Source organism: Ananas comosus, linkage group 6, assembly GCF_001540865.1.
Source record: "Ananas comosus cultivar F153 linkage group 6, ASM154086v1, whole genome shotgun sequence".
Classification (NCBI taxonomy): Eukaryota; Viridiplantae; Streptophyta; class Magnoliopsida; order Poales; family Bromeliaceae; genus Ananas; species Ananas comosus.
The window spans coordinates 321510-334966 of NC_033626.1; the positions used below are offsets into that span (position 1 = coordinate 321510).

At 34.4% G+C, this 13457-nt stretch overlaps 1 protein-coding gene across 1 annotated transcript; it reads left to right on the forward strand.

The window, feature by feature from the left end:
- Positions 9837-13420, forward strand: LOC109711419 (probable serine incorporator). The gene is made up of 6 exons (XM_020234435.1): positions 9837-10201; positions 10285-10524; positions 10880-10991; positions 11106-11280; positions 12136-12376; positions 12769-13420. The coding sequence occupies exons 1-6, from the start codon at positions 10018-10020 to the stop codon at positions 13062-13064; spliced, it is 1248 nt and encodes a 415-aa protein (XP_020090024.1). The 5' UTR covers positions 9837-10017; the 3' UTR covers positions 13065-13420.

The following is a 13457-nucleotide window of genomic DNA, read 5'->3' on the forward strand; positions in this document are numbered from 1 at the left end:
AGTGAAAGCACAGAGCCTCCGTGCTTCCATAAGCATCCTAGCCTGCAGCTATCAGTGCTTTCATGATAACCAAACAAGCGGCGTCATATCAGTGCTTTCATGATACCAAACAAGCGGCGTCTCATTTTCGTGTGCAATATACAATTTTCAAACTCAGCTGGAAATTAAAATAAAATAAAATAAAATAAGCTGGAACTAGACCAGTTTTAATATATGGTATCAGAGCCCTAATTCAATCCGAGTTCTTCTGATTCTTGCATAATCAAACTTATTAATAAAAAAATAATAATAATAATTAAAAGCAATTGTTTAAAACACCTAAAACTTGGGATTCAAAAATTCAAAAAAGTTTTTCTATTTTCGATACTGTTTTGGAAGTTGCTCCGCAGGCGCCCAGTTTCACATCTCAGGAAACTGTTGTCAGGAGGAGTTATTCCCTGCACCTGGTGTATCAGCGTTCGCCGCATGCACCGACAATGCTAAAAATTGGTAAAAATTTATCGAACTTATCTGTACTGTGAATTATTTAGAATCAACTGTCTGACCCTTCAGTTTGTTTGGTTTGAATCACTCAGCAACACCCGCACTCTAAATTTTGGATGTATTTTTTATTTTTACAAGCTTAATACACTTTATATAATTTTTACAACTATAATAAACTAATTAAAATAAAAAATTGGCTTAAATTTTGAACATAAAGTATTGTTGATTGACCCAGACAAACAAATTAAAAGATCATATAGTGGATTAAAAGTAACCCCTAGTTTAAATTCTTTACGTTTTTACTTTATATATTTTTAAAATTAAAGACAAAAAATATGTACATAACCCCTCGACTACATGCAATTTGAAAATAAATCTCTCCCACCAAATTTAATAATCTGGAGCACTTTTTATCGCATGTAATAAAACTAGAGCAGATAGTAAATATTAGAGCCATTGAATTTGATAAAAAAAAAACTCAAATAAAATAAATTAGAAGGGAGGGCGCTTCCATTGAAAGGAAAAAAAAAAAAAAAAACCTACAATTATCAACCCTGTGGTTTCACACTTTCTCACTTTAATATTCTGTAGTTTAAAATATATCAATTTAGCACTGTGTGGTTTCATTTTAATTTTTTTATTATCGATTCTACTAATTTTTTTCATTAAATCAGTGACAAAGTTAAAACTAAATGATACTAAAGCGAATATTCGATAAACCTAGGTAGCGTATTTAAAGTTTTTTGTATATAATTTAACGAAATATTTTAAAAAAAACTCGATGAAAAGATAAAAATATATAAAGCTACAGGACACTAACTTGATATACTTTATGATAATCATAGGACACTAAAGTGAGAAAATGCGAAACCACAGGGTTGGTATTGGTATTCGAAGTTTACCCAAAATTAAATGAACGTGGTCTATCTTCTACAGAGTGCACCGGGCGCACGCAAACCGTTCGCCGACGGTGTCAGGTCGCTGACCCGGTCAGGGACGTTTCCGCGGAAGCCTGTGGCGGTCTCGTAAATAGCGCCAACTCCGAGGCCACTTCGCGGGGCCTGGGCCCCACCCCCCGTTCAACGGCCCCTTTCCAATTCCGCACCACGAAGCGTCGCAATAGCCCCCGGAAGACGCCCCTATTTACGGCCCTGCCACTCCACGAGCCGTCACACCCGTGCCAGCCAAAAACAAAAGAAACCACACCCACCTCGATTTTCGAGCGCACAGGGCCCCCCCTCCGTCGATTTTTTATCTCTCTTCCCCCGCTCAAAAAGTATGTTTTTTTTTTTATAAACTTTAAATATCATTTTTGTGATTTCGCAATCAATTTTTATATTCTATGATTTTATTTTTTTCTTTTCATCAGCTCCTCTGTTAATATTTTATTACATTATATATAAAAAAAACTTCAAATATCCCACCTAGATTTATCGAATATTCACTTTAGTACCTTTTAGTTCACTGATGTAATAAAAAAAATTAATGAATGGAATAATAAAAAGAAAAAAATAAAACCACGGAATACTATATTGATACACTTTAAACCATATAGTACTAAAGTGAGAAAGTGCGAAACCATAGTGGTGGTATTTGAAGTTTTTTTCTTTTTTTCTCCTTTAAAAAAGTTAAACTCAAATACCACTCCGGTAATTTCATGTTTTTTTATTTTATTTTAGTATCTTATGATTTAAAGTGTATCACTTTCATATTCTGTAGTTTTATTTTTCTTTTTTCATCGGCACCTTTATTAGCTCTTCGTTAAATTATATAAAAAAAACTTCAGATACCCCACCTATGATTTATTGAATATTCATTTTAGTACCGCGCGTGTGGTTTTAATTTTGTCACTGATTTAATAAATAAATTAACGGAGGATATCACGGGAAGAGAAAAATAAAATCATACGGTACGAAAGTGATACATTTTAAATCACGGGGTACTTAATTAAATGAGAAAGCGCGAAACCACAATATCGTATTTGAAGGTTTTTCAAAAAATATATAAAATTTATTTAAACTATTAACCATAGAATGTATCTACTGTTAAATATAAAAATATAAGAAATATCGTTCTCTACTAGTTAAGCATTTTAAAAATAATGATTATTTCATTTAACTTAATATAATATTAAAGTAAGTGGTTCTGAATTCGAGTCACGTCAGACTTCTAGTATAGTTATTTTTTTATTTAATTCAAGTCGGAATCATGAGTATATCAAAAAAATCTCGAGCCCAAAGATGAAGAGCAATATGTTAAAGATAAAAATATAAAAATATTATTTTCTACTAGTTTAGATTTTTAGAGAATAATAGTTATTTTATTTAATTTAACATCTAAATTACGGACCATAAAATTTATCTAAACTATGACTAAATATTATTATCCATTCAGTTAATTATATTTTGACTTCAAAATTTAAACCAATTACTTATTTTAATAAATTTATTGTTACAAAAATTATATAAAATATACTAATAAAATCTGTAAAGATAAAAAAAAATATTTAAATTGTTTGGTCAAGGCGTAATAAATTGACTCAAACTAACTAAGTTAAAAGGTTGGATAGGTAATTCAAAATAGACCGTAGTTTAAATAAATTCCATATATTTTTACTTTATTTTTTTGTTTTGTTTCCAATATAATATAGATGCAAAATACTTATTAATTTTTTGAAAAAACAAAGTAATTTATTTATCTTATATATTATATCAAAATACAGATATATTTGATAGATTTTTAAAATTAAAAACCACCAAAATATAATTTGTTAAATATGGTATGTAACCTTCTAGTGGTGTGTTCTCTTAATTTATAGTACTACGAAGAATGTGAGAAAAACTAAGAAATGTGCCTTATTTATTTATTTATATTTATTTTTCTTTTTTCTTTTTTTTATTACTACTAGTACTCTCAAGAGAGGTGAGACAAATAGAATCCTTATTTTGGAGGTAACACTCTCTCTCTCTCTCTCTCTCTCTCTCTCTACATGTGTGTGCACTTGTCCTTGTTGTTTACTTTGTTTGTAACTTAATTTTGTAGACATATTTTTTTTCTTTATAAATATACTATAAAATAATGTTATAGTAATTAATAATAATAAATATAATAATAAGTGTGAAGTTACTAATACTTACTATACTATCGAAAGTATAGAGCACTTAGTGCGTTCGACTTTTTAGCCCTTTGATCAAGAATTATATGATTGGGATGATTGCGATCCCCGATAGTATTGGAGGATGATCTCCATAGAATAATAATATTAATTTAAAAATTAAAAATAATCAAAAATTTTATTTTAAGAGCCAAAAAAATCAAAATTACTAATTTTTTTTTATTTTCGATAACACAATAATTCTACTTTAATAATAATAATAATAATAATATAATAATAATATATGTAGTGAAAATGCGTAATATAATGCGTCCAGGGATTAATTCACGGGCTTGGAGTTTTGCTGACTCAGACATTCTATTGTCCGGTCCGTTGCGGGTCTTTCTTGTCTCTCTCTCTCTCACCTCGATCCGAAACCCGCGTTCAAACTCAGCAGTTCGTTTCCGTGCATCCCGTGCACCACGTCACCCGTGCACCGCCCTACTCTCTCAAAATCTCAATGGCTGTTTGGTTCATAGAAAAAGTGGGAAATAAAAAGTCCTCAAAAAATAGTTTTACATGAATTTTTTTTCTAAAAGCTTTTTTTTTTTTTTTTTTTTTTTTGCAAGTTTAGTTTCAAAAAATATATATTTTTTTTCATTTTGTTCTCAAATTTTGTGAAAAATTATTATTTTGTTTTTCCATTTTTGTAAGAAAACGAACGCATTAGTTTTTCCTATTTTTCAAAATTTATTTTGATGTTTCTTTTTTCTAAAAACCAAACATCTATTAAGTAAAACAAAAATTATTCAGGAGCTTTTCAATAATTTAATTCCTTACGAATAGAAAACCTAATTAATCGTTCAATAAGTACTGTTCTGATTTTTTTTTTTTCCTATTTAAATGATCAAGAGCTCAAGATCTCAAATGTGTGTTTTCGAAAATAGAGAATTTCTTCTTATTTGTTAGATAAGTTATTCGTTTTGTTTATTTATATAGATACGTACAACAAAAAAATGTGAACTATGAGACTTCAAACTTAGGGTTTCAGATAACATCTATCAAGTTCTCAATTAACTACACTAGTAAAAAATAGAGAATTTAAACTGTCGACTTCAAAGTTTTTTAAAAATTCTTAGGCTAAGAGTATGTACAATTGCGAAATATAAATTATACATAAGTTAAAATTTCATCATAAAAATTTTCAAATAAAGATGTAAGTACTATATATATATAGCAGGGCTAATAGTCCAGTAACCCTGCTCTCTCTCTCTCTCTCTCTCTATATATATATATATATGAAGAAGCCATTCATAAAAAGTATATTATTTTTTTTTATATTTAAAAAATTATGAACAGAATTTTAATATTACTAGACAATGGCTCAGTTTGGTATTAAGATCAGTCTAACGCTATTAGATAGAATAGAGTTAAGAAAAAGTATATAGAGATATGCTTATGCGATCTCTGATGGGAACGCAAAAAATATATCGTAATCGACTAACTGCAATATGCGGAATACAATATTACGTACGAAAACAAATATAATCGTCGTTTCTCATCGTACGTAACACAAGCTTCCCACAATCCCAAAAGAATTTCGGTGCACCAACTGATGTGGCGCACCGGGTGCAGCCAGTGCCTTTCACTGGTGAAATGACCAAATTGCCCCTGAGGAGTTGGATGGGTGGTGTCGAGACCGAGAGGGGTATTTTGGGAAATGTGGTCCCGGGATGCACACAGGAGCGGGCACATGGGAAGCAGCAGCGGCGCTGCAGCTTCTGCATGCTATCACTGCCAACATTCAAAAAATTTTAAATAATAATAATAGTAATAATAATAATAATAATTTACTATTTTAATTCAACAAATTTTTTTTTAAAATAATTATAATTAAACCACTCGTGACCCAATCGATTCATAATCCAAAGTATTTATATATATTTCTTTAATAAGCGATGATTATTAAGAAGTTACAGACAGATAATTAAGTCAATATCAGACCAATTTCAAAATATTTTTAAAAGGTAACATTCAATGCTATTGTAATTCGTTCACTGCTGATGTACTGTCACTGTTTAGTATAGTTGGTTAATATTTTTAAATATTCAAATTAATTTATTTTTTAAAATTTTAATAAATAAATATTTTGAAAGTTTTAAAATTTTAAATTTTTGGTTTTTAATTTTCTCTTCCTTTGGGGGTCGAGTGTCCCCGTCGCCACCCCAGTTCCCACTATGGATACGTAAAATCCGGGGGGGTACGTTTCTCGGTTCCCGAGACCCGAAACTGCCCCTGTCCCCATCTCCCTCGCCCTTCTACTGCCCCGTTATCCACCGAGGGCATTTTGGTCATTTCACACGCGAGGGCCACTCGGGCTCAACGAAGCCCCGAGCTTATACTATTTCAGGTCCGGTTCCAATTCGTGTGGATTAGATAGATAGATACATAGATGAAGCAAAGAGAGAGAGAGAGAGAGAAATAGAACACAAGGAAGGAGAGAGAGAGAGAGAGAGAGAGAGAGAGCGAGGGGAGGTTTTACTTGCATTGTATTGCTTTGTCTTTTTCTTCTTCTTCTTCTGCTGCTGCTTCTTGTTCTTCTTCAGGAGGAGGAGGAGGAGGAGGAGATGGAGGGGAGGAGTGTTAATGGCCACACAACAAACAGGTTTTGAAGTTGGTTTTAACTACTGCACTCCAAGTTAAGCACACAACATGGCTTTTGAAGAGGAAGAAGAAGAAGAGGAGGAGGAAGAAGAAGAAGAAGAAGAAGAAGAAGAAGAAGCATTGATGGAGCAAGAATGGTGGTGGGCTCTTCATGATGGTGTCTTCTTCTTCTCCTGAGGGGGGTGTGTGTGTGTCTCCACTTTTTGGTGGGTGGGTGTGTGAGTGTGTGTGTGATATTGGCTTAATAGGCTCAATCACTTTCCTTTTCATTTTGTTTTTGTTTTTTTGCTCTTTCTATTGTTGTTGGTGTTGTTTTTGTGGGGCTTGTTTCTTTTTCTCCCTCTCTTTTTCTTTTCTTTTTGTGGGTTAACATTTACATGATTTTTGCTTGTAATTTATCTATCTTAATTTCCAAAGGGAAGAAGAAGAAGAAGAAGAAGAAAAAAAAGAAGAAGAAGAGAAAATATCTCCTTCTTTGTCTTGTCCTCTTGTTTGATAGCTTGATCATGTGAGCCCTGAGATGGGCTGCTTCTCCTTACTTTGTTTGCATGTAAATGAACATATATATGTGGTGGTGGTGGTGGTGGTGATCATGATTATGGTGGTGCAAAAAAAAAAAAAAAAAAAAGAAAAAAAAGAAAAAGAAAAGAAAATTTTAAAACATTTTGTTGCTTCTCTTTGGCTTTTTATATTAAGCCCCATCTCCCTTTTCCTGCTCTTGTTTCCATCTTGTATTGTGGGACTTGGGGCTTAATTGGTTTTGTTTTTTGGCCTCTCACCATCACCCTCTTACTCTTTTGTCACTTATTGCTTGGCTCTTTTGGGTTGGGACTTGGGCACCACTTGATTAATTAATTCTATACATCTAAAACCTTGTTTACTTAATTTAAGCAATTTGTGGTGCACTTCCTCCTATGTAGCCACCTAGAAATTGTAGACCCTGTCTCTTTTTCTAACAAGGGAACTTGCAATTGTATGACCCCTTTTAAGCCCTATAGCTAGATAGTTTTAGTGTTGGTTTTAAGGACTAGTAATTGAATCATTGGTTCTTAATCTTTATTATGTTACAATGATCTAATCTTTCTTAGTTAATTTCTTTTCATTCATTTGATTTGATCACTTTGACAATTTATTTAGTTGCAATCTTTGATAAAATTAGAAATTAACTCTTTTTTTTTTCTTTTTTTTTTTTTTCTCTTTTGGAGTTTGAATATGATAAAGTGAGCAACCATTGGGCCCTTACATAGGCCAGAGTGTAAAGTTTAAAAGGTGTGCATCTTCTTAAACTGGATGCTCAGGTAGTTACCAGTTGATAAGATGGTTGAGAGGAACATGGAAAGGATTTTTTATCAAATATTGTAAGATTTTGAAGGGTAAATTTCGAATACGATTAGTGTGGTTTTATATTTTTTTCACTTTAGTATTCCGTGGTTTAAATTGTATCAATTTAGTATCTCAATGTTTTATTTTTTTATTCTTTTCGTCAGGTCCTTTATTAATATTTCGTTAAATTATATACAAAAATTTCAGATACCTTGTTTATGTTTATCCAATATTTATTTTAATATTTTTTTTAGTTTGAATTTTGTTACTGATTTAATAAAAAAAATAAGTGGAGGGATAATAAAAAAAATATATAAAATATTAAATAAAAAATGCGAAACTATAGGGATGATATTTGAAAATTTTCTAATTTTTAAAGTAAATGAGAGATAGGCACGGAATAAAACATTTGAACATTAAACGAGTTCAACAACTTAGGAATAACCACTTTTTAAGATCTAAACCTTCTCTGTTTCAAACGAGCCTATATTTTATTTTTACATTCCTAAGCAAATATATTATGAAACATTTGATGCACATCGTCGTAGAAACAAACTTAGTTGCTACAAATACGATGAAACAATTAAATTTCAAATTTGGCGTGTTGAGCATCCACGATCGAATTCTGAGTCAACTGTGCTAGATACGATTAGATAATAATTTGTGGGTATAATGTAGCATTAATTGTAAGATAATGATAATAATAATAATAATAATAATAATGAGTGAGTGAGTGAGTGAGTGGGGGCAGAGAGAGGCAGAGTTTCTTGGAAAGCAAATGGACAGAGAAGATTTTCAATTCCAAAAGCAGGCGCGAGTTCCGAGAAAAAGGGTCTCAGGATTTTCCTAATTAGATGGATCTAATAATTAGATCCATTAACTAAGTTGGTGGATCTCCACTTTCCACACCCCTATTTTATTTTATTTTAATCTCATCCTAATTTTTCACATTTTGTGTGTTGGTAGCTAGTATTATAGCTCACTACTGGTGTGTTTGTTATTTAGATTGTCGTTGTGTAGTTTCACGGTGAGGCCATTTCGTTGCACGTAGTTATAACTGTACGATAGTTATAACGACATAGAAATACAAATTCGATATTTGATTTAACATATTTAACTCTAACTGTTATAGTAGAAACTGCAGAAGGAGGTCCAAGTTGCATGCCCAAATTGACCGCAGTTTCAACTGCAGTAGTTGGAGAAAGTACAAAATATAATCTTCCCTCTTTAAATATTTTTTAAATCAAAAATAAATTTTTTTTTATATTAGAGGTAATCTCTCCATCATCATATATATAAAATAATAAAATTTTAAAAATCATTTCTCAGCTACATGCAATCAAATAAATTATTTGTATTTACAGTATTTTTTATTACATCCAACCAAACATGCATGTAATTGTAACTGTTGCATTTCAATGGTATACATTTTTAACTATACTATATTTATAATTATATCTAACAAAATGGCCTCTTAGTGTATGTATCGACGGTGTTAAGTGCACTGAAAATAAAAAAAATTGTGCTTACATTTTTTAGAATTTCATATCCACCAAATGGTCTAAGTATAGATATGTAGTAAATTAATTGATTTTTATTGAGGATGATCACCCAAATCATGCTTATCCACTCAGCTTTTGGCATCGGTTTTCGTGCATGCATGAAATGTTCGGGGGGCTCTTTGCATAGAGTATATATATAAAAATACAAAATAATAAAAGTGTATTATAAACAAGTACTTTTTTTTTTTTTTTTTAGGGTTGTTTCCGTGACATTTCCTCGGCATAATTGGTCGTATCTTGAACCCGTTTGGCTCCATGTTGTTCTCGCGTGGACCTGTTGGTGCAAAATGTTGGATTTAGAGGGGTGAAAGCGCGATTTGACACGTTGCACATGTGATCAAAGGTATAATCACACCTCTATATATATCTTAATTAATAAAAATTCACTTAAATTTACAACATACTTTTTGAAAATACAACATGATCAAATGAGCACAAATAGAGAAAATCAAAAAGTTAAAACTATACTTGCTAATTTTTAAAATCTCAAAATATAATCAACTAGATATATTAAATTAGATTATATTGGACTCTTAAACATGAAAAACTGATGGTTAGGCCCAAAAGGCCGAATTTAACCTGATAATTTGGGCCTTACAGGCTCGGGATCTAACTGCAAAACAACAAAGGGCTATGTAATAATTTAGAAAAGATAAAGGATCTAAATGTAATTGTTCACAAACCTACGCCCCTTTATTCGCGTACGGCGTATACCGCATAGAACAATTGAACGAGTCCTCTTCCTCCTCACCCCGATACCCCCCACAAATCTCTAGGGTTTCTCCTCTACGCACCCCAAATCCCCAAATCCCGAGCGATTAGGGTTTCGGTCCTTTCGGAGGAGGGAGAAGAAGAAGAAGAAGAAGAAGAGGAAGGGGATCGAGGAGCGAGATGTGGGCCGCGTCGTGCCTCGCCTCGTGCTGCGCCGCGTGCGCGTGCGAGGCGTGCCGCTCCGCCGTGGGGAGCATCGGCCGCCGCTCCGCGCGCATCGCCTACTGCGGCCTCTTCGCCCTCTCCCTCATCGTCTCCTGGATCCTCCGCGAGGTCGCCGCCCCGCTCATGGAGAAACTCCCCTGTAAAACCCCCTTCCCACCCTCTCGATCTCCGATCTTTTGGTTAATTAGGGTTTCTGATGCGGTTTGAGGCGGTTCTGATTAGGGATCAATCACTTCCACCGTACTCCGGATCGCGAGTGGTTCGAGAGCGATGCGGTGCTCCGCGTTAGCCTCGGGAACTTCTTGTTCTTCACCATCCTGGCGCTTCTGATGGCCGGGATCAAGGATCAGAAGGACCCCCGCGATAAGCTGCACCACGGCGGGTGGATGGCCAAGATCTTCTGCTGGTGTGTTCTCGTCTTCCTCATGTTCTTCGTCCCCAACGGCGTCGTCAGCTTCTATGGTGAGGTTCCTATTGTTATACCATTGAACAATTATGTTTCTTAATATAACTGGATGTCTATCGTCCTTGAATTCACATCTATGTAGTTTCTGATTTCTGATCGACATTGAGGAGAAAATTTGAAGGAATTTAGTAGGAAGGGAGTTGCTCCGGTCTTTTCTTACACTCGTGACAATCCTGGCTGCTGATTGATGTTATTCATGTGTAATTTTAGATTAGCGGATCAAAATATAACCTTCTTTTAATTTGCTAGGATTGCATATTTGATTGTTCGGTGTCTTGGTATTAAGTATCTACAATTAGAACTACAAGTTCTATCATTGTGAGCACTTAATTTATAATTATAATTTTGCAGAGACGATATCAAAGTTTGGGTCAGGATTGTTCCTTCTGGTTCAGGTTGTTCTCTTGTTGGACTTCGTGCACGGATGGAACGAGAACTGGGTATCTAAGGATGAGCAGTTCTGGTTTGTTCACGACACTTGTTGTTGTTTCGTTTTCATGGATTAGATGGTGGTTCTAGGCTTCGTTATATTTGGTGCGGTTTGCCTTACTCTGTTGCTGCTGTCTTTTCTCTGTAGGTACATGGCGTTGTTCATCGTCTCACTCATCTGCTACATTGCCACCTTCTCCTTTTCGGGGCTTCTTTTTCACTGGTTTGCACCATCGGGGCATGATTGTGGACTCAATACTTCTTTTATTGTTCTGACACTGATATTTGCCGTTGTATTCGCTGTTGTTGCCTTGCATCCAAAGGTTTGATTTTGCAAATGATTGTTAGTTTTGCATGATTGTTTAGTGTGCAGTTTATTTTCTTACTTTCGAAAAAGAATACGTAATATGTTTCTATATATTATTTGTCTTGTGTGACATTTCAATTTAATGTTACTGTGTATCTTGTCAAGCTTAAGTAACTGTGGCTAAAATTGGTTGATGCTGTAGATTGAATCTTCATATAGTCTTGCAGTGTTCTGAACAGCACATGTACTTATTACACATTTTAGTTTGAGTTGGACAACTTGAACTCCATTAGATTTGACATTTGAGAAGGCGATTACATTTGAGTTATTCAATGTTATCTAGAATACCCCCCTTATATTTGTTCTCTGTTTCAAGCTTTTACTAAGTTTACCTGTACATTCTGACCAATATAGAGTATGATGATTTATGTTGATTTTAAATTTTTGAAGACCCAAGATATGCTTTATGATAACACAGGTGCTCTATATGTTGTACCATGTTGCGACAGCTTACTGCTTGGTTAAGAAATATCTTAGTAGTATGTCTTTTTGGCTGGAAAATATAAAAATATAAATATAGAGTAAAGGAGAGATCGATCGGGCTTTGTAGTTGCTAGTAGTTTCACGATTTGTTTTGTTCATTAACAGTGTTTCACGACTAGCCTCTCTGACATACCTAGTAATTGCAAACCAGAGTCATTAGATATGTTTTGCCATGCATTAAGTGGAAACAACTTTGATATTTGTTTGTTTCAAGGGAATTAACTAGTTAATGCTAAACTTAAACTTAGTGAGGCTATCTGCAGTTAACTACATTCAAATCCTCCCCACACTCTTCATTACAAGACATAATATTTACCGGTGCCCACAGGTCAATGGCAGCTTGTTGCCCGCATCAGTAATTTCTGTCTACTGCACCTATCTCTGCTACAGTGCCCTTTCCAGTGAACCGAGGGATTTTGAGTGCAATGGCCTCCACAACCATTCAAAAGCCGTCTCAACTGGCAGTCTCACCTTGGGCTTGATCACAACAGTCCTCTCCGTGGTCTACTCTGCCGTTCGTGCTGGTTCTTCAACCACCTTTATCTCTCCTCCTAGCTCACCACGTGCTGGTTAGTATGCTGTCTCTCATTTTGTGTTCATTCAAATTTACTCTCTGAAGTTTGATCTCGATTCCCATAGCATCTTTAATGATTCAATTTTAACAATTTAGTCTCTGACGTATATTTTGCATGACAATTAGATCCTTTTGTTTAGTCTACCATCTAAAGAAAGATGCTGCGCCAGCAGCATGGATAAAATTGAAACCTGAAAAACTACCATGTTTGAGACCTCTGGTGTTGCATCTTGTTTCGGACCAGAGGCTAGTGATAGATTTCATTTGTACCAGAACAAGCTTTACGACTAAATTTTTGATTCAAAATATTTGCAGTCAACACTGCAAATTTTCCTAGATGAACAGGTTATGAGTTGTCTCTGAATTCCTATCTCTTATCCATTATAGGTTCTGAGAAGCCCTTGCTGCCCTTTGACAAGTCAGATGAACAAGAAGACAAGAAGAAGGATGCGCCGAGGCCGGTCTCCTATTCATACTCTTTCTTCCACCTCATATTCTCTCTAGCAAGCATGTACTCAGCTATGCTCCTGACTGGCTGGTCGACCTCGGTCGGCGAGAGTGGAAAGCTCGTCGATGTGGGGTGGCCATCTGTGTGGGTCAGGATCGTGACACAGTGGGGGACGGCAGCTCTCTACATCTGGTCCCTCATCGCTCCCCTTCTGTTCCCTGACAGGGAGTTTTAAGTTCTATCCAACTTATCGAAGTTTTTAAGTAATGCTAAATATGTACATAGATGTTTTCTATATTTGTGTCGTTGAGTAAACTCCGGTGTGTGCGGCGGAGCGTGTTGCATGCTATATACAGCTTTGCGTGGTGGTGAACTTGTTGTTAAGTGTGCTTAGTATAAATCATGGTTGTTAGCAAACAGTAATGAATCAAAACACTAGCTAATGGATTCAACTGCATCTTTGGCTGGCAAATACCGAAAACAGTACTGCTAAAGAATGTAGTTATCTAAAAGTTGTAGAGACAAAATTGTTGATGTATTATTTGGAACCTATATGACGATGTTTGATTGAATAGATGCTACTTTTCGTTATCTTTCTCATCATGAAATTATTAAAATGTTTTTGACC